General features: G+C 35.1%; 1 protein-coding gene across 4 annotated transcripts in view; it reads left to right on the top strand.

Moving 5' to 3' along the window:
- The window catches only part of CDH13 (cadherin 13), a 479,864-nt gene that overhangs the window by 200,506 nt on the left and 252,781 nt on the right, over window positions 1–26,577 (top strand). For all 4 annotated transcript variants that reach the window (XM_068693026.1, XM_068693025.1, XM_068693029.1 and 1 more), the window contains exon 5: window positions 24,873–25,025. In XM_068693026.1, the coding sequence (XP_068549127.1) occupies window positions 24,873–25,025 (153 nt within the window). The remainder of the gene's footprint in view (window positions 1–24,872; window positions 25,026–26,577) is intronic.

The following is a 26,577-nucleotide window of genomic DNA, read 5'->3' as shown; positions in this document are numbered from 1 at the left end:
ACATGCCTTTCCATATTTTTTTTTTCCTTAAATGGGTAATTATACTCTACAAAAACAAAATAAGCTTTCCTGAGACTCAAAAATCCATCCCCTTTCTAACTTTCTTGACTCAAATAAATTCTCAGATTTGTGTTTTAAGGCTCATGTTTAGGGTGTGATTCTGTACGTGGTCTTACTGAGCACACCTTGAACAGGGAGCAGCCAGAAAGCCCCATGTGGGGATGCTGAGTAAGTTATTTCTTAGTAAGTTAATCTTCTGAGTAAGGATTTCTGTTTGCTTGGTACCTTTAATTTGTAAAATTGCTCCCTTCAAATCCACTTATAGTAATGTTTCCTTTTAAGGAGTAAAACAAACAGACTTAACCAGCATTACATAGCAGTATGCTGTTTTAATATATATTACTAGCAAGGAGGTGAGTTCTGCAGAATATGGAAGTTAGTGGAGAGAGCAGTGCCATGGAGCTTCCTGTAAATCGGTAAAGATATTTCAGAGAATCACAGAATTATATTTGATAGCTGTGAATTTCCAGACAGCTTAGGATGTGATCAGCTTGTTGCCTGAGTACTGTACTTTCTCTATCCAATCATTTTCCTGTTTCATTCCAAGTTATTTCTTTGGTTTCTTATTATGCAACTAGTAAGTCAATAGTCGAATACAGAGCAATATCTGCATGAATTAAATTTTAGGAAGAAACTTATCCCTGGCAACCTACAAACTTAAGACTATCATACTGTCATCCTTAGTACTTGCATTAAGGAAAGACTTTATAAAAGACATTTTGTAGACTGGACTGCTGACAAATTTGATATTACTACATGTGGGTTGTTAAAGTGGCATTAGGAAAGATGACTGGTAAAGTATTTCCAGAAGGAAAAACAATATGCATTGCATACGGCTCATGTAAGGTGGAGTAAACAACTGTCACACACACAACAGTAGTCATTTTCTTCCCTCTGACTAACTGCTGGATCTCTTCAGTGATGACTAATTGTAACCTCTTGTTTTGCTCTTGGATATATTACACATAGACAATTTTTCAATTGCATGTTTTTCTCTCACATTTATACTGCTGTATAGTAACAGATCAATATGGTAGGTGAAAGAGTGTGATGCTGATATATATGATGGTAGGTATATTTCAGTTCAATAAACATTTTTCCTATTCCTTCCCAAGACTTTTTTTTACTCTTTCCCAGCTGCCCTCTAAACGGAACTTTCTTTTTTAACCTTTCTGTTTAATCAGCTTTATCACTTAGCTTGCAACCCTATTTGTGAAATTGAGAAATGAACTGTCATTTATAGCGTACAGGGATGAAATGACTTCTGTATCTTTGTAGCTTTAAGTGTGTAATGAGCAAACTTTTTTTTTCTTTACCTTATTTAAAGACTAGCTGATGTCTTTTATCATGGTTAATAATACGTCATTTTGAAGTAAATGTTACTCTGCTCTATTGACCTATTTTTCTTTCAGGGTCAAATACATAAAAAACATGAATTACTTCATTGTAATCACCAATCTGTTGTTGAATTAAAATCTTCAATTTCCTTTTGCCCATCTTTTGAAAAGAATATTCTAGTCTGACCACATTACTTTCTTAAAAATCAGTCAAAATGAGAAAAATTACTTTCTGCCATTGAAACATTGCTTAAACAAAAGCAAATGAAAATTCAGTCAACTGTACTTATGGATTAACCTGCTTTCCAATATTCTTTAATTAGATTAGAAAGAGCATTGATTTTTGTTTTACTATCATATTCTTTAAGTTTTCTGAGACTGTTTATGAAGTCATGTAATTGCTGGAAATTCTATATTTAGAATTTAAATACAGGAATCAAGCTCTCCATTTTAGATTTATATGCATATACATACTCAGAAATGCATAGCAACAAATGAATACAGGCGCACACACACACACACAGTCAGGCTCTGATGTACTTTCTTCTTGGTCAATGCTATTTGTTTTGTATGTGCTCTTTCTCCCAGTTTTCATCTATAAAATGCTGCTCTGAACACATTAATTCTATAGGAAAGTGTATCACTTTCATCTGCTCTTATGCCAACAAGTATCATTAGCATTGTTGTTCCTCCAGATTCTATTCTCCTCCTTTCTCATATTTCTGAAGAACAGCTGAATAAAATGGATTATTTATACAAATGTTAACTAAGAATTGAAATATCTCTTAAAACAATTGCACATTTTTGCAAACACATTAACAATTTCATCTAGTGTAAATTGCAGTTTAAGCTGAGATGCTCAGGCTTTATAAGCTTGCCTTTACCAGTCAGCGCTTCCAACAGAGTGACAATTTGTTCAACACATACCAAGTGCTTTTCTGTATCATTGTACAACAATGTCTGACCTTAAGAATGGTGCAACTAGCAACTCCCATCTAGGTGGAAAGGACTTTTGATCAGGGCAACCATCTTGGGAGACTGTAGGGAGAAGGCAAGCTTGTTGGAAGCAATAAACTGAAGTTTTGCTTTAATCATATTTATAGGAAATATTATTAAAGTACCTTTGGAAAATATTTTTTTAATCAAGGTTTAAATTTGTCTATCTTTTCTGTATCATAAGTATTTTCACACTGCTTCAGAAGTTCTGCTTTTCATTTCTACAACACATGGAATAAATTATTAAACTTACATTTTCATTTGAACTTGCTGGAGATGAGAATGGATTTTGGTAATAAAAATCTGTACAACAATGATGTCCAGAAATTGAAAGTAGTAGTGATCCCTGTAATCCAATAACATGTGTCTTAATGTATTTTTTACTTATTAGATTTGCAAAAAGAAGAGGAAATGTGGATATAGCTTTATGTGGATACAAGTTGAATTCAGGGGCTATATTAATTTAACAAATTCATGTCCAGACCTGATGTACAATATATGACAAGTATTTTCATGAACAGTTGAAGCAGTAAAGGCTGTTTTCCTGCAAATATTCATTTCCTGCAATAAACCCAGGTCCTCTTACCCATGATAATACCTCAAGCACAATGACCATAAGTCGTCCCACAGCACCACTGGTGTTATTTTCTACTTTCTGTCATTTCAAACTGGGTGAGAGAAAGCACATCCTGGAGCTACACCTAGCCAGACTGGCCAATGAATATGCATGTGCAAAACAAAAACTCTTCCTTTGTCTTCACAGCTGTTAGCATGTCTTTTTGTCATGTAAGTGGCTGTAATTTTCATAGAACTTTTAGGAACTTTGGATTTTTATTTATTTATTTATTGTCAAGTTTGAAACTACGCAATAAGCTTAAAAGGGATAAGATAGTTTGATCACCTAAGTAGTATGGTGTTTTTTTTTTTTTTTTTTTTTTTTTTTTTTAGGACACCGGAATAATAAAAGCAGATGTTTTGCCATTCTTAAACAGATTCTTTTCTACTTGACGCATAAGCCCTTAAATGTTACTAAAGAGCTATTGTGGGTTGGATTAATGGTTACATCAGGCTCATTCAAAGACCAATGTGTGCGATGAGGAGTTCACAGACTATGTAAGGGAAAAACTTTACAGATCTATGTAAATTTTATCACCAATAAAAATTAATGAGCGATACAGAGCATGCTGAACTTGTGTAAATAGGAAAACATAATAAATCAACTTCGCCATTAATACTGTGCTTTTGGGCTTTCTAGTGTGAATTTGCTAAGGGTCACTGGAACATGAAAATTAATTTGAATTAATAAAATCTATTATATGTGGATTATTAATTTTTTTGAAAAAAAGCATATATTGCTATTACTGAATTTTAGCAATTTATATATATATATATATATATATATATATATATATATATATATGAGGACCTTACAGTAATTATTATTTAATGTTATCTCCTTTAGAAAAAAAAAAAAAAAAAGAAAAAAGAGCACTTAATCATGATACAGTCAATAATGCTTTGGGAAAAAAAATAATAATTGTTAATGAGAAATCTTAAAAAATGGGCATATTGTTTCCTTCAGGGGATGACTGATGAAGGATACACTTTTTAAGAAGAAGAATATTGACTGAGTTGGGTTGTTTATTTTTTTTTTAATTTAATTTTATTTTTTAAAGTAAGATTCCACAAAGTTTGGTGATTTGAAAACTTGCAGATGAAAAGATACAGGTGTAGTTCACAGTCACCTGCTCTGAGCTCTGAACATGTTAGCTGCTGATACATCCTCCAGCTCATTTTTTCATTGACATGCAAGTAGACTTTGACCATATTTAATTATGTAGAAAACTTTCCAATCCCAAGCAGTCTTTTAATTTTGGGAACCAATTAAGCAAATTCACTAATCATAATTTCTGTATGTAATTTATATCAGATGAAGATGTGTACAATAGTATGTTTCTGAATTTTAGTGCAATATTTACTTACAGCAGAAGAGCCAGAAATAATTTGTTCTTCACATGCTTTCCAAAAGAACAGTTTTCTAAAATTCTTATTAGACTGTCAGTGTTAATTATATTTTTGGAATTAGACTGAAATTTTCCTCTCAGCTTATTAAATCAAGGGCTAGAGGCAAAATGAACTGAGGCTGCCATTTTTTTGTCCTTCATTTTCTCAAGCAGGGGCTCCCTGCTGCTTATGTCATGAACCATGTGAACCCTTTTGCAGTAACTTTGAAAGTAAGAAAGTAAGGAGTAGAAAGGCTGGAGAAATTATTTCATTGAAAATAATTAAGTAGTAGTATATGGTTTCAGTCATGAATTTAATATCAGGAGATTTTGTTTTTTTTTTTTTTATAAATTTTTGACCAGAAGTTAACATAAATAAATGTCCTTCCTTTGGTTATTCAGAAAGACTGTAGGAGAGTTTCTCAAAATCCCAACATCCCTTAAAAAGTAAAAGTCCTGTTAAAATGGGAGAGTAAGCATAGTTTTGTGAAATGATTCCTAAAGCTGAATAAACTACCAGCAAAAGCATTTTAGTGTTCCCTGCAAGGGAAGGCTGTGTCACACTGCAGATATTCTCTGTGAAAGAATTGGACAGGACTCTGAAGGAGCATTTAGACTGAAGTGTCAAAATAAATAAATGGGTGTAGAATAAACCAGGAAAAACAACAACAACAAAACAAAAGGAAGATCTGCAGAAGGATTTAACAGTACTGAACGATTGTCTTTATTGATAACTTCAGATTAAGTTCATAAAAAAATTGGGAGCAATTCTGTGACCATTGTGGATTGCTCTCTGAAAATGTCAGCTCAATCCTTAATAGTGACCAGAGGACAAATAGATTAATTTTGTGTTCTTCTCATGCAGCCTTAAGAAGGGTTCAGTAGACTTAAGCTTCTGAGAAGGACAATGCAGACAATCAGGGGTAAAAAATCAGTAGCTGAAATAGAACAGGACATGCTGGAAAATAAATAACTAAGGATAAATATGATAGTATTCTAGGATTCTAGATACTGTGGAGGAAACACACCAAGAATAATATATATATGTTATTTTTTTTCCTGCTGAAGAACTAAGGAACTTCCATAGACTTACCAGTTCATGGATAGAAGGAAAATACCAAATAATAATAAAAATCCCTGATTTTTGTCAAAGATTGTGGTACTGTAATATATAATATAACAAGATCTTCTGGATGCCAAAAATAAAGGGTATTCTTGTTGCTATTATACCTGATTGTTTTTGCTCTGCTGTTGGTACAGCATGTTATTGGTCATTATTACTGATTATATGAGCTGACCCATGACCGTTCTTGAATAATGCAGTATGCATGATCAGTCTTTGAATTACATTTTATTTTACTGCTCTTTTTGCAGATAACAGTCTGCAAAAAGATTTGAGTGGCTGTACAAGTGCCTCCTTTGCTGTTCTGTATTCTCACAAGCCATCTCAAGTTTAAGCTTTTGTTCTAAAAACAATTTCTATCACGCAAATGTATTGAGAAAGCAGAGAGAAAAGGTGAGGAATGTCTGACTCATTATTTGTGTTCAAATATTGCTTTATTATTTATAGAGTCATTCCACATTTCCAAAGTATGTAGGCAATGTTAGAAATAAAAAGCTATTTCTGAAAGCAATGAGATTTAAGTTACTGAGGCACACGTTGTCAGTGAAATTTAGGTGCCTCATTTCCTTCACCGTGAAGGTGTATAATCTGCAGTTAGAGAGTGGAGTTAAACAGTTACTTCTTCTGATGTTTGTGAGCATTTGGGCACCTCCAGCTCTACTGTAACGTAAAAGAAAAGATTATAATGTCTGATTATTGAAATAGGTAGAAAAATGCAATGGCTGGTAAGAACCACTGCAACTTGCATCTAGTATAACTCTTTGAGAAGTCCACCAAAAACCTGTCGAAAAGTTCTAGATGCTGCTGAATGCTGTGTTGTTTCTAGAATCACTTAGAAGGAAGTCCATAGTGTTTACTATGACTTAGTTGGGAGAAAAGTGCTTTCCTATTTAAGGCCACTGTAATTTAATTTGGTTCCTACTGCTATTTATACCTATGATGTCACTCTGACATATATAGTGCCTTTAGGTAAAATTGTCCTAATGAGTTACCCATAATGCATGCAGGAGTTGACCCTGGAGTTTAGGGTCATTTGAAGCTTGGCTTTTCAGTTGGATGATTTAAGGCTTCAGTTCCACTTCTTCCTCTACAATGTGCTATTACTCAGAGAGGCGAGGGGCAAGCAGATGCTGTGTGTTATGAGTGAGAGGACTGTAACATATATATATATACATACATATGTTTCAGAGAAATATACTTCTGTAATAGGTAACAATTTAAGTATACAGAATATGATGTCTGACATCAGCTAAATACCATTGTATGCTAGCGGTTTTTTCATTAGTATATGGTAGACAGGTATGCTAAAGGTCAAGCTTTAAAACATTTATGGTTCCTGTGTTTTGGAATAAAATATCAAAACTGTAACAAGACAATAGTGCAAGCAAATGACTGATCACTCCTCAGACCTGTGGTTCTAATGAGGATCTATCCCTCGTCTTAACTGTTTAAATTGAGGGTTTTACAGGATTAAATTTCTGAACATCATGTCACATTTAAATTGTCCTACTGGTCTGCAAATTTGGTTTAAGGCTGATACACTATGTTGCCAACTGAAAATTGCTAAGATATGCCAAAATGATAGATCTAGTGAAGTAGTCCTAATTGACAAGAGTTCTGTTTTCTTGCCTATTGATTTCTTTGGCTGAAGTTAAAATGAATGATTTATAATTGAAAAGAATTGACTGTTCTTTCTAAATATCAGTTTCAAAACATTCTGTGCTCTTCATATTATTTGATAAACCTGGGGCTGTTTTCAGATCTTCCTGTATCCTAGACACAATAACCGTGCCCATAGAAACATATGTATTAAGGTGATTTTCATTATTAATAAAATTAGTAGTCCTTGTTAAATTACTTTTTCTAACTTCATGATGTGTTGCTGCCTAATTTGTGAAAAACAAATAGTTACTAATATCATTATATATATATATATATATTTATTTGAGAAAAATGATCATATGCCTGCAGCCTTAATTTTCAGTAAAAATTAAACAAGAAAGTCTGATCCTGGGGAAACTAACCTGCTTCATTAATCTAAAGGTTTGTTTTACCTCATTATTTATCCCTACAGCTTGTTTGCCAGCCCTGCATTTCACTTAAATTAGAAGAGAAAATCACATATGCTTTATTTCTGAATTCCTTATGAAGCGTGATGTGCTCTTGTGCCTTCATTGTTATATGCACCAGCAAATTATCCAGAGGCTCTCCAAATATTTTGATTCTATTTTGTAAGATTCACTAAAATTCTAGATAAATTCAGTTCGTTTTGCCTGAGAGTCCAATATGATTGTTTCTGTATCAAGTAGACAATAAGAATAAAAGCAGGTGCACTATTTGAATAACATGCTTTGTATGTGCTATCACTAGATGCTTTAGTTGTTCTGGAACTACACTTAAATGGAGGGAGACCACAATTAATTACATATGAAACTGTTAACCCTTTCATTAGTTCTAAATCATATAAATATGGAAATAATCTAATCCCATATGAAATGATAAACTATGGCTTGTGCTATTTGCTAACGTTCAGTTGAAGAAACGTCTATGAAACCTTGATATATTTTGGAGCTACACCCATGTAACTGAAGCCAGATGTGGTCATAGGTGATTATAGATTATCACTTAATAAAATCAGTATCAGAAAGTGGCGGTTAGTATGAAGTGGGAATAGACTTGAAATTAACTTCTGTTTCCTTTTAAAATGTGGATTCTCCTTTCTGTGTATCAGCTGTGAGCCAGGGGCCTGTTATGGCTGTAATCCCAAGGCTGCAGTTTCAGCTATTGCTTGAATAAGGAAATACCAAGGCCCAGAGTAGTAGTGGCTGCTTAGAGCACAACATAGCTGAATCCTCTCACTCCACAGTACAGGTGGAGAAGGTCCTGGTGGGATATTTATATTTTGCCAGTTTAAAATAGTTCTGGACACCTACATCTCTGATTTCTATTTTAGTTCCGTGACTTTAAGATGGGTTACGTTTGTTGCACATAGTGCAAAAGAATGTTGATTTTAGTTAATTAAAGGACCTACCAAAAACAAACAAACAAACAAACAAAAAAACAACACGCACACAAAATAAAAAAACATTTACTCAGTGCAGACCACCTTCCAGATTCAAACACCAACATTGCATTTCTGATGCTGGGAGCCAGGAAGCCATGCACACAGACTGGAGCCACTAGAGGCTGCTCCAAGGCCCTATTGTGCCAGGTGTTACCAGAGCACAGATTGTTACAGCTTTTCTGTTGGATCTTGATGTTCCTCTAAAAGTCACAGAGCCACACTATAACAGATTCATCTCTACCAGACAGCTTTTTTTAAGACAGGTTTAAAATTGCTTTAGCTTCTTCTGGTGGATGCAACAGAACCTCCTTGACTCCTAAGTCCTGCTACAGGCAAGACCTCATTACTACATGAGTGCAAATTCCTTTCTAACGTTTAGAATACTTTATGCAAAACATCCTACTTTACTTTTCTAGCTCTACTTTATTGAATGTGAAGACTTCTTGAATTAGTTTGTCTATTTCTTTTTTCTCCCATCTGAACTAAAGTGTTAAACTGATTTTTTTTTCCATACTAATCACTACATTTACATTCTGCAAGTTGTAGAATGCATAGCCATTATCCACCAAACTTCCATATCTAACGGTTTAATAATTTAACTACTCAAACTTTCACAAAATCTTACCATTATCTATCTATCTCTTTTTTTTTCTCCTTTTTTTTTTTGACATTGAACAGTGTTATGGTAGGTAATTGTATGTGACTGGAAATCATCTCATTTTTCACGCATAGAAAAGATAATAAAGATAATACTATTACAGGTGGGGAAAAAAGTCTTCTATGCATTTAGTTACAAGTGGATTAAAAAGCCTAAGAATGTTTTTGTGTGCATGTGTTTGTTTCCTTTTGGAAAAAAAAAAAAAAAAAAGAAAGAAAAGATGTTTTAATTGTATAATAGTGATAATTTAGATTTATTTGTTGATAACTGATAAATTCATGGGCTGATACTCACTAGCAAATTTATCAAATGTACTGGTGCCTTAAAAAAATAATTCAATCTATTTCTATTGCCTAGATTATTTTTATTCTTTGCTTCAGGCAAACACTGGGCAAAATCAAGCCTTTTATTATAGGACTTCGTGTATATTTACCTTCCAGTTCTTTCCTCTCAAAAATAATTTTCATTCAAACTCATGAGCAGAATTTGTAGTATATAGGTTCTCCTTGAATGCTAATATTTGTTAATAACCATTGATGTGAGTCTGATAATTATTACATTAATGGTTTATGATATTTTATTTTTAGTCTGCAGGCTATGATATCATGAAATATTGTCTTTTTTGTAAGCATATATGTTATGAGAAGACACAAACTATATATTGGTGGACTCAGTTTCACAGAAGATTGAAAAGCTCAATCATATATGAGTTGAAAACAGAGATAAGTGATCAAAAATGTTTTTGAAGCTGGTGGAAGACTTAAATCTATTTATTTATTTATTACAGTGGTGTACATGATAACAGTAACACTTGTTAGGCTGCTTAGAAAGTTGTTTTCTCAAAAGAAAGAAGAGTACTTTACAGGTTTCAATTTAGAGCTTCCTATAAAGGTCATCTTAAACTTTGGGAATGTTTCATATATAGGCAGAGCAACTCAGTTTAAAAATGTCTCTAATAATTATAGGTGATAACATCCAAAGCTTAACATGTATATTCTTAAAGAAAAATAAACAATTACTCAAGGTTTTACTAAATTGTGAATTGGTACATTTAATCATTTAATTTTTGTTGTTGGAGTCTTTTGCAAATTGGACGTGAGAATTATAGCTTCATTTTGTTGTGTATGAGTTTTTTGTTTTGTTTTGTTTTTTAAATAGAGGCTGAGGAAACCAGAGATATCTTGGTTTGTCAAATTCCTTTGGAAACAGGGAAATTTTTTGAAGAATCTATATTATCTCTTAGAGGTGATTTTTGCTTGTGGAGGTCAACACGATCTTGATTTGGGTGAATTCTTGCATAAGGTGTCTTAATCAAAGAGATCACCTAACACTTCAAATACAATGTAATTAATCACTCAACAAAATTAACACCATGTTTTTTGCTGTGGGTTGTTACTTATTCTCAAAGAGCTATCAATAAATCTTTATAATCTTACAGTCATGTGTTAAAGCTAAAAGCAAGCAGTTGTGCAGTTCTTTCCAATATCCTTGAAAGCAGTTAGATTTTTAAAAAATGATTTCTGTAGGAAATTAAAAAAATATATATGGAGTTGTCTTCCTAAATGAGTCATTAGATGAATGCAGGTTAATGTTTGTTTGCCATTAGGGAAAAGTCAGTTGTAATTTGGATAATTAAGAAAAACTTGGTAAGTATTGTCATTGTAATAGATCTCCATATGTTAGAAGGTTAATTAATAGTATTTGCATTTCCTGTTACAAATTTGGGCCTTTTTCCACAGACCAAAAGCCATGGTAACCCAAAAAAGACATTGCTGCTGCTTTCTGCTTTACTTCTTTGTTTAAGGCATTTCATCCAGCAGTACTGCAAGTATTGATATGTAGTTTGTTTTAGTATAATGAACTGAAGTAATGATTCATATCAGTACCTGCAAATGACGAGAATGTATTTGACTTGAACCTGTAAGCCTTTAGGTGACTGTAATTTCTCTTGCCAACTATTGTAGGCTGAAGTGAAACCACTGAAAGAACATTAATGTTTGCATACACATACATTGAACTATATGTTTACATAATGAATAGTTACCAATTTTTGTACACACATATGCATGTGTTTATGCATACATATTTATATAAGCGTCAATAGGAGAAAAGACTAAAAGACATCCTTGGTTGGAATGAAGACAGCTTTTGGCTTGCTGAGTCAGAAAATATAGATGTTATACATAATTAAATTTTATGGCTTAGCTTCTAGTATTTCTAAGAAGGAATTATAAAATTTGATGAATGAATTATTACACTAACCTAGAGTGATTATTTTCTGTGGAAATGAAGTTTGAATAATTGGTGTTGTTGCAAAATTGAATTAAATAGTTTTGTATTGGTGTGCCCAATCAGGTATGCTGAAGCATCTTGATGCAAATGAACATCAGTAATATTTTATTGTCTGTGATTTTGTTGGAAAGAGCTCTTATAAAAATTATGAACACTTGAAGACCTTTTTACAATGTATACATGAAGATAAAGTTCTTGTTGGGTGCCAGTAAAAGGAACCATATTGATTCCATGATAACTACTGGTAATTTGTAATATCCTTCATCTGTGGGGGTTTGGAAGTTTAGCAGTAACTGTTAAAAGTACAGTTCCAAAGACATTATGCATTTCTGTCAAGCACCATACAAAGAACATATGTAAATGTTACAGAATGGTGCTCTACAAACAGCCGGCCACCTTACATTATCGTATGTTTAGCACATTGCATCTTGAGGCTCAGCAACCTGTATTGAAAACTGTTAGGTAGAAATGAAACTCCTATGGAATGAATGGAAAAAATCTCCAGTGAACTAACTTTCTTTCACCTTAGAAGCAATCAGACTTCTCAAAGTAGCTTTCTTTTGAGTATTTAATGTTAGCACTGGCTACTGCCACTTCTGTGTTATATCTCCAAACACAGCCTAAGCAATGAGGACCTGCATGGTCAGAAACTAGTTGAGATTTTCTCTTAACTTTAATAGTTCATGAAGATGCATCATGCATCATAGGGATGGCTATGGTGTGTCATATAATGTAAAACTGAAACCAACTTTATCATGGATTACAGTAATAAAAAAACAGATAAAGGAAAAGAGAGAGGTGGGAAAATAACCTTAAAGAGCATTCATGGGTGCTTGTGTTTTGATTTTTGATATACTTTTCACAGCTTAGGACTTGCTGAATTCTTGTATGTCTATAAGTGCAGCAAAAACAGCTTCTCTTTTGACTGTTTGCTTTCTAACCATTCACAAAATTACTTAAAGAAGAGATTTTTGATAAACTGAGTCGTGTATAATAAAGTTTCATTTCCTATGATAGCTCAAAATTCTCAGCCAGGGAGTAGAAAATTCAGCATTGAAGAACTTGAACGGAATATTGGACTCGGCTATATGAGTGCAAGCTTATAAATAGTGCCTATTTTTCATCATGATTTCAGAGATATAATTTCTTCTTGTACTCATGAAATATTATTACAATTCTTGTTTAAGACCTAAAAGATTTGGAAAAGTCATTTGTGCAGATGTGTGATTACAGGACAGGTTGCAGTAGCAACAGAGAGATGCAGTAGCCTGATTCCCAGGCTAGAGATGCTTTGCTGGCCTCCCATTAGGCAGCTTTTCCCAATGAATGGCTTTTTTTTCTTTTTTTGTGGGGTGGGTGGGTAGTGGTGGTAGGATGTTTGTTTTTTTGTTGTTTGTCCAGTGTTCTGAGTTGTCATATGGAGGTCTTATTTCAGAAAGGTGTTACAGGTATTGCTATTCACTGAAAATGTATGTCTTTGTAGCACAGTGAATGAATATTAAATTTAGATAATTTTTAATGCTGACTTCTTGAAGGCAGTAATAATATATCTGGAAGATAATAACTGAGATGGCAGACAACAATGCATCATAAGTATTACTGAAGCTTAATTGTTCCACGACTAAAGATCTTCAAGCTTTTAGAAGTATAACAAAGTCCGAAGTTCTGCATCCTGACAATGACTATTTAACTGCATGAAGTTTAACAAGGCCAAGTGCCAGGTCCTGCACCTGGGGCGCAATAACCCCAAGCAGAGCTACAGGCTGGGAGATGAGTGGTTGGAGAGCTGCCAGGCAGAGAAGGACCTGGGAGTGATGGTGGACAGTCGGCTGAATATGAGCCAGCAGTGTGCTCAGGTGGCCAAGAAGGCCAACGGCATCCTAGCTTGTATCAGAAACAGCATGACCAGCAGGGCTAGGGAGGTGATCGTCCCCCTGTACTCGGCTCTGGTGAGGCCGCACCTCGAGTACTGTGTTCAGTTTTGGGCCCCTCGCTAGAAGAAGGACATCGAGGTGCTTGAGCGGGTCCAAAGAAGGGCGACGAAGCTGGTGAGGGGCCTGGAGAACAAGTCCTACAAGGAGCGGCTGAAGGAGCTGGGCTTGTTCAGCCTGGAGAAGAGGAGGCTCAGGGGCGACCTTATCGCTCTCTACAGATACCTTAAAGGAGGCTGTAGAGAGGTGGGGGTTGGTCTGTTCTCCCACGTGCCTGGTGACAGGACGAGGGGGAATGGGCTAAAGTTGCGCCAGGGGAGTTTTAGGTTAGATGTTAGGAAGAGCTTCTTTACTGAAAGGGTTGTGAGGCATTGGAACAGGCTGCCCAGGGAGGTGGTGGAGTCACCATCCTTGGAAGTCTTCAAAAGACGTTTAGATGTAGAGCTTAGGGATATGGTTTAGTGGGGACTGTTAGTGTTAGGTTAGAGGTTGGACTCGATGATCTTGAGGTCTCTTCCAACCTAGAAATTCTGTGATTCTGTGACTAGTTTTGAAATTGTGTTCTTTTTAGCTAATTTCATCGTGATTGATTCCATAATTCCGCAGCATGATTTCACAAAGAGTGATATATATTTAAGACTGTATTGCAATTATTGGATAGTCATCTGAAAGCTTCTTAACAGACTAATGTAACCCTGTCACTAATTACAACTCCATCAAGTTGTTTACACATTGGAATCCATAGTTTTAATGCATTACGTTTCTAATTCTAGCAAGAGTCAAGCAATCAGTAAAGTTAAAAGCTGACCTCTTTAAAATGAGCAAGTGAACTCAAGTTAGTGGTAGCTTTTTTAACTGTGAGTTTAAAACATTTCTGAAATGTATTGTGGATTTTGAGTCTTTATCATGGAATATAGGAGGAAGGAAGGAATAGGAGAAGAGCAAACTTTATTGAAAAGATTACAGGAGACTGAAGGGAGTGTCTTACCATACTTTGGTGACAATGTCACAATCAAAAATAAATAAATAAATAATTACTTCAGAACACCAAGTTCTGAAATGAATCTGAAGGCAAAGTCACCTATGGAACTCCTAGCAAAACCACTTTCAGGTAATGTTTTTACTATTAAAAGTAGGCCAATCAAATAATGGTGTTGTTAAAATGCTTTTCAGCCCCATCTGGAAAATACCAACACATGAAAGTTAGGGTGTCCTTTAGAGATAGTAGAGAACATGAAGGAATTAAGTGCCCAGAAACGGGGAGCAAACTTAACGTGGGACTTCCTGGGTCTTGGTGAGTGAGGTACCTGCTATGATGCTGGAAAAGCCTGCACTTTCTGAAGCAGCCAGCCTGTTTCTTGAATGAACGTGATGTGTGGAGAGCCCAGATTAGTGTAAGTGCTCCCTGGCTATGTAGTCATGTCTGCGGTGCTTTGCCCAATAAAGTAGGTAACCCTCACTCAGCAGTGAAAGACCAGTTTAAGGCTAACAGTCATAAAATTGAAATGCAAATTTGTGGTAGCAATTTCACCAGCCACATGGATTTTTTTTTTTCCAGTTTTAGCTAATGAGAATTCAGTCTACTACAGCTAAAGAAGCAAAGGCAATGTAGCACAGTTGCTACATTGCCTTTTTCACTCTGCAAAAGTGAATAAGGAACAAAAACGGAGGGAATATAAAAAAAAAAAAAAAAAAAGTGTGGGAAAGAATGTACATTTAAAAGAACAAAGTAAGGATCCAAAAACGTTTCTGAGAATCAAATATTTTGGCATCCATCTATCTAACCATTCTGCAATCTAAGGTGCAAAGCTGTCCAGGCTTGTGGCATTAGATGATAGCTTGGACCTTGGTGGCAGCCTGTCCACAGACACAAGTGGAACAAGACCTCTGTAGGGTTTGGATTGGCATGGGTTGCTGCATGTTACCTGAGACGTGCTGACAGTGCAGGCTTCCTTCTCATTTTCCACAGATTGAAGACACTTTGACTTAGCCTAAAGCCTTTATGTGACCTTAAGTCAGGCTGAATATTATACTAGTGTGAGTAAGACTGTTTAACTTCCAAGCTGTCATTGTAAATGGCTCAGGATGGAGTTGAATAGTATTTTTGTGTTATAAATGAGGAGGATAAATCTGAAAAAGCTACCCTCTGCCACCCTCAAATTCATTCTACTTCACCTCTGTTCAAGTTTTATATTCACACATATCTGGGTTTAGTTTTTATTCACACATATCTGGGAATTATGCTTTGTCTGTATTTTTTTTTTTTTGGCAATGCATTAGAATCAGATCAAAAATTGAGTAGCAATGTTTACGCCTTTTTTTAAAACTACAGCAGCTTTGTATGCACGTAGGTAGAAATGTTGTAATAGTTTGTGATGACATCTGTTAACTTCGAGTCAATATCTGAAAATTCAAATCATATTTACCTTTCATGGCTTGAAATTAAATTTCTGCCTTTCAGTTCTAATCAGTTGTAGCTACGTACCACCTGTTTTGCATTCACTTCTGGCTGTTGAACATTTAAGATAAAAAGTGAGGTGGACCCATTGATAAAAATGGGAATGAGTTCAGAAAATGAAAATTTAAATCCTTTGTTTACAGTAAAAAGAGCCATAGAGCTTTGTAACTAATAAAAGCATTAAGTGCTTCATCAGATTAAAGTGTTTAAAGTTTTAAATATTTGAGATATCCGTCAAACGTAGCTGCTGTCTGTCCTTGACAGAAGCACCATCGTCTGCTGAGATGCAGACCTGTGACCTCTAGATAAGTTTCTATACACAGAAAAATATTTATCTTTATACTATGACCTTCCATGCACAAGGCATGAGCCATGGATTTGTTTCCTAGGGAACTAGTGGCTGAGAAAAATCTATAATTAGATCTGTGGGTTGTTTGCTACAAATGGGAATTGGGTGCTAAGCAGGTTCTTAAAGCATCCAGAAGTATTACATTGACTTCATATAATGGAACAAAATTTTTTAAAATGCTCTTCATCATAATATTGCTTTTTAATATCCTCAATTTAAAAAAACTAAATGCTCTTGATAGACTACTTATTCCTCTATGTTCATCTTAACCGCAAAGTATTCTTAGAAGTCTAGACTCCACAGGTTGTTAGTTAAAGCAAAATAAAATTAGACACAATCTTCCAACAAATTTCTTCAACTTAAAATGAATTTTAATTTTCAAGACTGTTTTTTAAGTGAATCATTCTCACCAACTCCATTTTTCTCACTTTATTACTTCTATTCGATTCTTCAGGTTGGCTCTGCAACCTCAGTGTCTCATTTTGCAATTCCAATTATTCCACCCGGCTGGAAGTTCCCACTTAATCCAGATCTTGATTTCTTTCTTTGCTGCGTGCATGGATCTAAAGATAACATTTGTAGCTCAATCTGTGGGTAGTAATTGTAGCTGCAGGGAAAGAAAGTGACTAGTGTTTTTTGCTTTGTTTTGTTTTGTTTTTAAGATTCCTCATTCAGCCCAGGGCAGACTTCTCCAGACTTTATCAGCAGTTTATTTTAGCCAGGGCATGGTACAGCCAAAATGGTGCTGTGTTTCTTCCAGTCCAGTGCTAGATCAGACAGCCTTATGATTTTCTGGATGCTGCAAAAGTGGCCTTGAGTAATAAAATAAAGACTTTGATCTTACTGGGAATAGACAATACTGTGAAATACCTGGAAAAAGTTACTGTAAATTGACTATATTCTCTTTTCTCCTATTCCTTGAAGACTTTGCTGCTCCATATGTGCTGGTTACATGTTATGCATTTTGTCCATTGTCGCGAATTTCTGCAATTAGAAACCATTAAACATTGTCTCTGCATTTCTGCCTTTTTAGATCAATGATAGGTTTGCAATAAACCCCCTCAATAAATGTAAATAATCATTTTATTATTTTTTAAAGGACATTCTTTGAGATTTTCTTCATGTATTGTAGTCAGTCAGACTTTTCCTAACAACTATAGCTTTGTAGATTCTTTAGCTAGTTGTCACTCAAAATATGGTGATCCTCAAATTCTTTCAGCTAAGAGGGTGTGTTACAAGTTAGTAACCTAAGCAGTAATTAAAATATGCTGATTAAATGCCTACTGATAGGCCAAATCAGCCACAGAAATAACCAGGCCTTCTGTGACAAGCAATACTTCCAGGTAATTCTCCTTTGAGATTACAAAAACCTGTATTCATAAATTCTGTGCTGCCAGTAGGAGGAAATAATTGTGTGCTGATTCTAGAGTTTGCAGATACTTATCTGAAATCAACCACTACTTAGGAAAAAGGGGAAGTGAAAATTATTTGTAATGCATCTACTTGCTCTTTATAAATTAAGAGCAAAAGAAGTTGGATTACCTGCTACAAAAGATAACACAAATCATTATATGTTCATAGACTTAATTTACTTCTGTCTGAAAGCAAATGCTTACTGGTAGTAGTCCATATTATTCAAATCCTCAGATTTGGTAGATGAAGTCTGCAGGCCCCAGTGCTATCGCTATTTTTCAGGGTAAATTGTTACATTGGTGTAGAACTACAACAGTGAACCTCAGATGAAAGGGAACCACTGGGACACAGGGCTTCCACATACATAAATTGATTGTGTTTCATTTGGGCGCTTGTGCATCCTGTTACAAAATTGATCTGAACTTTGTAAAAATCTATGCATAATTACAATTAAAATCCGTTACGTTGAGAAGATATATTTTGGTTGAAGATAAAATGTCCTATTTGTGTTGACTATTCTAAAAAGAATGCTAAAAATGAGCACTGGTGATGAAATTACTTCACCAATTGTTCATATACTGTATAATTTTTATACATTACAACGTGATGTTGAAATTTTCATCTGTGGAATTTCCTTCACAAATTTCAGAAGCGGAATTGTTTGTGTTATAGGGACTAAAACCTTGCATTTTCACTGCTTTAACAAAATAAAAGTTGGTATAGTAACTTCTTGAAGCACAGCCCAAGTGCAACAAAATATTCAGATGTGCCATCTGCATTTCAAGCACTACAAGTTCTATTTTCTTCATGTACCTGAAGGTCTAAATATATTACCTGATGAGAGTATTCATTTTTTTAGATTGCTTCAGGCAAGGAATGTTTGTACAATTTGTAGCTCCAAATCAGTCTTGCAAACATGCATCAAAAATATGTTAAAACTACATACTTTAATTCTCACAATGGTGTTCCTAAATGTGACACTTCCTGTAATGTTTTCAATGACAAAGCTCATAGTTAAAATGTTAAAAAAAAAAAACAAAAAAAAACAAAACCCTGTTATCTTAAGAATATCATTGTATGATTTTTCATTTTCACAATTAATTTCAGTTTCAACTTCTGTTTTTTTTTTTTTCATTCCCACATTGCATTTGTGATGGTGTAAAATTTTCCACGTTTGAGGTATTTGAACACCTAGTGCTCAATACTTCAAAAAAATTATATAGCTATTAAAAAGGCTTCAGTTTACAGATGCGTTTTACAATAATACGTTGTCTTGTTTGAAGAACTTTTTTTTTTCTCTGTAATCTCTGTGTTAAGAGGTCTAATACAAAAGAGTGTGAATAAGAAATAATTGCTAGCCTTGTAGTAGTACTTTTGCCCAATAGTCACCTTTGTACTTTTAAGTGCAAAAATCCAAACATTTTTTGGTAATATGTTTCTCCCAGTTAAAACTGAGTCTTTGGAACCTGACACAGGATTTTGAAGTTAAAATAAGTGAATTATGGCTTTCTTTTATGAGTTAAATCTTTCATATAAATATACATTTTGCTTTCTCTAGAAAATATATATGTATATATTCTAATATATATATATTCTACTTAGGACTGTCAACAGCATCAAGCAAATATTTTGTAGATGATGATACAGAAGAACTGTTTGCTGTTGTTTTCTCCAGCTTACAAACCAAGACCTTCACCTTGACTGTTTTCCTACTTCAGTTATCACTGGAGGTTGAGTCCGTGTTGTCTATTCCCATGGCTGGTCACATTTCCTTTTTCATTCCCTGCTTGTGGTTTCAAAAGTGCTGCTCTAGTGCAAGCACAAATATTAGAATTTGAGTGATTGGCTGATGTGCTGTTTAAACGTCGGGGTTACAGTGCATGGTCTAGAAGATTTATACAGCTTTGAAAATCTTGCCTCGCACATAGACTGGTGACTGAAAACTGATCTGGAACTATTTTGAAATTCAGGGCTGTAATATTGTCTCTGCTACTGTATTACATGAGCATCTTTAATTGCTGATGGCTCATTCTGCTGTTTACTTGAGTTTTGCAAATATTGTTCAGGCTAGTCTACACCAACCTAGCTTGTTTCTCAGAGAACATACTGAATAGGTATTTGTTCAGATGCATTTCAGCTAATAACTATTTTTTATGTTTGATGATTGTGAAAGGCAGTTATTGTGGATCTTAACAGCAAGGCTTGCTTTGTGAACAAGAGAAAAGTGTAACATAAAATATATGCTGTCATTTATAGTGTGTTTGTTTTATCCCTAATTATCATGAACAATGGACAGAGTCATGTGGAGGAATTTAATTTCTGTTACCTTTAGGTATGTCAATAAACCACCTGAAAGTTCTTTAGCATCACCCAGGTATTGAATGAGTTCTGCATTTAGGCCCTAGTCAGAGGGAAGGTCCGATTTGGCCAATACGTCTCCCTTTGACAAAGAGCAGAACTAGGTTGCCAAGATAAACTAGATGATCTGATCCTCAATTAATGAAGACACATGTATTGAAAACCAATAAACTAATAAATTATTAAATCCAGCAAATTTATTTGAATTGCTTTAAAACCACAGTTTTTGTATGTTTATCTTATAGTAGTGAAGTAGTAGATATAGAAGAAGGTTCTGTAGGTTAGGGGGGTTGCATAATGATAAGAATATTTTGCGTTTGTCTTGATTGAAAGATTATTTGAGTCAGAGCACAGAGCAGAAGGAGCCTCCAGCTGTAAAGAGTGGTTTTCAATATGGCAGGACAGGAAGTGTCTGTTCGAATATTTATGTGTTGTCTAAACAATGGGCCTTAAACCATGGTTTTGCTCTTCTGGAGTACAGTGATTAAAGAAAAAAATAGTTCAGTGCTAAATATTCCGTGGATAATTTTGCTTCCTAGAAGAGGAAGGAGAAGGTGAGAAAAACATGACCATGAAAAACAACCAAAAAAACCACAAAACTAAAAAACATGCTGGAGGCAGTTTAACACCCCAAAGTGAAAAGTATTGGGACTGGAACCAAATGTACCTCTCTGAAGGTGGCAATCATTTTCGAATTAAAATTGAAACTAATATATTGTACTTCTAATTCAGACAGTGCCAAGAACTAAGAAATTACAGAACTGATTGCAGCAAACACCTACTGAGGCTGGTGAACTCAGATGGTGCTGTTAAGGACGCAATTACTACGGCTGCAGAACTGTAAAGTCTCTCTGGGGGTAGTGTGGTTTTTGTACTTCTATTTCTCTTCTTCTCTTGAGAACACTGGTTTACTGTTGTGGTGTACCTGTAACAATAGGGGGATCAGAATGCTGAAATGAGTTTAGCTGGAAGGGATACATAATGTCAGGTGGAAAACAACACTTGGTAAATATGTTTTGGCTATGGTTCAGCAAAAAGCAGATCCCGCCAGCTAAGTAACGCTCTGATTTCTTGAAAGTGTCTCTTAGTTGAGCCCTATACTCATCTCTGCCTTTTTTTATTTTGTTTTGATTTTTCAAAAAGAATGCTGTTCTGTCTTCAGTGCTATAGAAGGGGTTCTGACAAGGCTAGTGTGGATCATGTCAGTTTTCAGTATGTTTATTCTCCAATGCACCCTTCACATGGGAAAATGCTGTTAACCCTTGTTGAGGTGGGGAAATGAGACATATCTAAGTGCATCTGTGCTGTTCTTTGGGCCCTGGGGGAGGAAGTAGCCTTCACAAGTCTGTATTATTGTGGGATGTTTGGTAAGCAATTATTCTGTCTACCACATCTGCCCACGTTGGATTGATTTGGAAGGGACCTTTGAAGATCAGCTAGTCCAACCCCCTGCCACAGGCACTAACCCAGGTTGCTCAAAGCCCCACCCAGCCTGACTGTGAACACTTCTAATGGTGAGGCATTAAGAGTGAGAGGCATTCTCGTCACCCTTGAATTAAGAGGTTTTATACGCAACGCATACCTACTGTCATACGGTGCAGATGTTTTCAATATTAGAACCTGCACTGAAGGTCCTAAAGCTGTGAAAAAAAAATCTGGAGATATGCATTTCTGTCTGTAGGTGGTAGCAACTGTGGAAACTGAGCTTTTTTAGAAATGTAGAAACAACGTCCCAAAGCAAACATTCCAAATTACAAATAATTTGGCCTTGCCTGTAAATTGGGAGAGCATTGTTGTGTAATACGTTGTAACCTAGGAAATTTTCATACCAACGGTGCTGTGTTTTAGATGGCATTCAGAATAGCAGTCTTGCCAGAGGAGATGTCAGACAATCCTCCTGTTCTTTCTTCCTTGCTCTTGCTGAAGCACCAAACCATATGGCAAATTAAGCCTGATTTGTATTAAACTTTTCATTGTACTGAGCTTAGTGTGAACTGGGAAATGCACTTTCTTTGAACTATGCAGCCATTATATAAGCTTCTTAATTAGGAGATGTTAATGTTCTTCTTTACATTCGTGGGAGTATGTAGCTCCCTCTTGTGGCTAATTAAACATTTTAAAAATATCATACTGAAAATTACTTTTTATATTACCACCGTTGCATTAGAGCAAGTGATGCAGTGGTATATGGAGCATCTCTAACCTGGGTTTCTTAATACTCCATCAAGCATGAGTTGCTGTGCAATAACTAGATGCCTAACTGACTAAATAGATAGGAGAGAAGCCTCTGCACATGCTTGAACCAGGACTGTGCCTGCTTCCTGAAGCTTTAAAAAGGTTCAGCAGACACATCCTGTCATTTAGACAAACAAACAAACAAAAAAAAAAACAAAAAAACCTCTGCTGTCTGGTAACTTCACTGACCCTGTACACTGTATGCTGAGGAATGGTTGCAGTTAAGGTTGGGATGAGATATGGGATGCAATGTAGCTCCAGGGAAAACGAATCTTTCAGGTACCACATTAGGATGTATTGCTAGCAAATTCAAGATTAAGGTCTTTGTCATATTTGGAGCAAAGAGTAAGTTTTCGCTCCAGTCAGGCTTGTAGGGATACTTCTTACTGCTATTATTATTACTCTTCTGCCTTTCTATCTAGTGTGAAGAAGGATCTGTACATAATTATCTGGAATTTGTCTTATAAATTCCCTTGCAGAATATCAGTAATGTCCATGACTTGTTGTGCTTTCTTTCTGTGGCTTCTTGCAGTTGGGGTTTTGGCCTATCCTATGTCTCAAATTTGTGATGAACAGTTAGGAAATGTTATACCGCTGTGGTGGGATAGGACTCTTGTGTAAACATCTCTGAATTAGATTTTTGTGCTGGTCTGTGGCTGAAATGGTGCCTTTCAAACCACTCTTCTTATATTATATGTAAAGGAGCACTTATTATAAGAAGTCTCAGAAATCAGGACAAAGGACAAGTAATTCAGCTTTTCCTACAAAAGTCAGCAATGGTCATGACACTGCAAAATCATAACCATAATAAGGAAATAGAAAACCATACTTTTAAACCTGATATAACAAACGAACAAAACCAGAGATTGGTCAAAATATGTATTGAATATTGGGTAGCTTTCAGCCATTAAGTTTTGGTTTCATCACAGAACCTGAAGCACAAAGTTAGTTTGCCCTTTTGTCACTTGCAGTGTTGTCTGCCTCTGTGTTTTGTCATGACATGCTCAAATATACACAAGAAGAAAATTTAGTCGATTAGCATTTCTGACTAGGAGGAGGAAGGGGATAAAAAGGTGAAACAATTTTTTACTTTGAAATTTCTCTATTTCCCAAAGGGTTTGAAAGTGGAAACTTTATCTCTGAAAATGCTGATTTTCTATTTCATAACTTGTGGCTATTTTTTTCCTCAATTAAAATAAAGGAATAATGATTATGGAGTTTAGTCAAAATCTCCCTGCTCAGTAATCTGCCAACCAGTGTTGCTGAACCCACAGCAATAGGGCAACAAGCGTGTATTTCCTCAGGGACATTATTAAACACCCCGCATATTGATTATTGCAAAATTGGCACAGGTCCAGATTTCTAATGCCCCTTGTTCCTTCCGATTCCTGAGCTGTGATTTAGACTAGCATATAAATACTTGACTTAATGTTTCTGCGGAAACATTAACAATATAAAATTTCTAGAAACAAAAGAACATGAAACAGCAGTGGGAAAGAATGGCTTGGCAAGATTGTCAGCCTTAAAGGGCAGATTAATTTATAATCCTTCTAGATTCTGGTGTGCAAGTACAAATTTGCAAAGCATGTAGTTTATAAGAAACATTGTGTAGCTATGCAAGTTTACATATGCTACTGTCAGTAATGTAAGACAGCCTTGAAATTGGATTTTTAGGGATTTTTTCATATGGGAAACAAGATAGTGATAGTAACCAGGAGTTTTCACTACACACATATGTATATAAGTATTCATGAATTTGGAAAGTGGAGGAATTCCAACTGTGTGACTAAGCAGAGTTCTGGGCAGGATACCCAGATATTTCTGTGAGGAGATTTTTCCTTGGTTTAAAATCCTGGGAAAGGAAGAGTAGAGAAGAGAATGAGAAAGGGGGGAAAAAATCCCCAAAGTCATCTATTTTGAAATTACTGAGATTGCTAATAAAAAGGGATGACTAATTGGAAAATAATGTGTGATGGCTATCTGATATGATAAGAGTTGTGAAATAAGTATGCTTTATGCCATTTGGTGGAATGTGTCTTTTTTTTTTTTTTTTTTTTTTTTTTTTTGCTTGTAGGATTTGTTCGCAGCTAGTTTATCAATTTAAATGGGAAAAAAAGAAAAAGAAATAAAATGTCAAATGCTAGACATGGAGTGAATACAGTAGCAATGGAATAATAGAAATTTTAAGTAGTGAAATAGAAGACAGTGAAGATAAGATAGCAACTGCCTAAGGACCTAACTAGCTTTTCCATGGTTTAACACAAGAATTGCAGAGTGTTTTCTGAATGACTGAAACCATATTTTATATTTTCATATTGTTGGCTGGGAATATGCCTCAACATTAGGATAAAGATTGAAATTGCTTACGTGGGTTTAGAATGATATTTTTATTTTATTTTATTTTATTTTATTTTATTTTATTTTATTTTATTTTATTTTATTTATTTTATATTTTTATTTTATTTTTATTATTTTATTATTTTTATTATTTATTATTTTTATTATTTTATTATATTTATTTTATTTTTATTTATTTTTATTTTATTTTATTATTTTTATAATGTGGCCTGTAACTTCTTGTTTTCTGTCATGCAGGTCATCAGGAGTGAAGGGACTGAGGGAGCAAAGTTTCGACTCTCTGGTAAGGGAGTAGATCAAGACCCAAAAGGAATTTTTAGAATCAACGAGATCAGTGGGGATGTCTCTGTGACCCGAGCCCTTGACAGAGAAGCAATTGCCAATTATGAGGTGAGTACTCATAGCAATAGGATCTTTGCCTCTCTGTTGGTAATACATACTTTTGAATGCGTATTAGCTGTTGAAAAAAACTGCAGTTACTGAAGGCTAAACTGTGAGACACTGTGCTAAAAAAATTCCAGAAGAACCGTTTATCCTTTGGAAATTGTAAATGTGTGTCTTTTTACATGCAATCAAAGCTCTGCTCTGCTTTCTGCATGTATTTCTGTCACTTATCTTCAGTAGAACTACTGTCTGAAATTCACGTACGCATATGATTTGTGAATACAAAATTATGTTTGGACAAAAGAAGGTATTTTGGGAAGTTGCCTCTAAGGTACTATATGGTTATACTTTCTACTTTTGTCAAGTTGTCAATGGAATATACTATTCATCTCTATTTTGTAGTAATGGATATTTTTAATTGAGCTGCAGAAGATCCTGTTAATGTCAGCAGATACATTGTCAAACGTGTCTTCAGCAAAGATTTTATAAAGGATTCCTTTCCTTGTCAATAAAAGCAATGTTTCTCCCCACTGAAATACAGCAAGTGATCTTGGAAATCTGTAAAATAACTGCATCATGATGTCTTGAATTGCGTAGTATAAATAGAGGATCTGTCAATTCATGTTTTTTATCTCACTCTGGAAATGTGCACTCAGTTAAATTGTGTCTTGGCACTTCAATATAGACGAGAAGCTGGATTCAAAATGCTCAGTAGATTTGTTCATTGCCACTTCTGCCCCAGCATAGCAGATCTGATCTCTGTATCATCATGCAGAAGGGAGTGTGTACTGCTCCAGCCTATGAGGGGCTTGGGGTCTGCTGACATTTCTGATTGCTGTCCCCAACCTCTTAGTTTTGTCTTCTGCTGTGTAGTAATTACTACTTTTGCTTTCAGTGCTGTTTCTCTCCTCCTCTGGAAGAGTTTACTAGTTTGATGACTAGTCATGCTTGCCCAAAAAGCATTGCTAAAATGTACCATATGTTGATTTTCAACACTTAAACATCTATTTCTCATCTGGGTTTACAGTGAAATGTATGTTAACCACTTGCATAGGATTTATGGTAGCCACTGCTGTCTTTCTTAAAAGAGAAATGTTGCAGTTTCTCTTTATAATACTGTTCCTCATCTTCATTTTCCAGCTGTTTCCTATTTTATCATAGTGGCTTTCTACCTTAATGTATTGAGTATAAACCTTGGATTTTTTTTTTACTGGAAAATCATAGTAGTCTTTTCAGCCTAATGCATCAAACCACAAATGGCCCTCCTATCTGATCTGGCAAAGCATACACTTAAATTAAGACAAAAAACATTTCCCTAGAGAAGCCTTTTTGAAGCAATGCAAATTATATACAAATAGTGCAGTGTAGCAGATTACCCAGAGCAATGCAAATGTATATCCTAATAGGTTGTAGTGCTTCCTAACCTGTTATATAGCACTCTGCTCAGCATGCTCACTGGCATCCTGTTGTGCAAAATGTAGCTGAAAAGTTCTGCAGAAGGAGAACCCTCAACTTGATTTAGTCTGTCTTTGAATCCAGCCTGTTGTTTTCCAATAAA

This window comes from Anas acuta, chromosome 10, assembly GCF_963932015.1.
Source record: "Anas acuta chromosome 10, bAnaAcu1.1, whole genome shotgun sequence".
NCBI classification, from domain to species: Eukaryota; Metazoa; Chordata; class Aves; order Anseriformes; family Anatidae; genus Anas; species Anas acuta.
The sequence above is the reverse complement of the archived record's forward strand: the minus strand, read 5'-3'. Positions and strand labels throughout refer to the sequence as shown.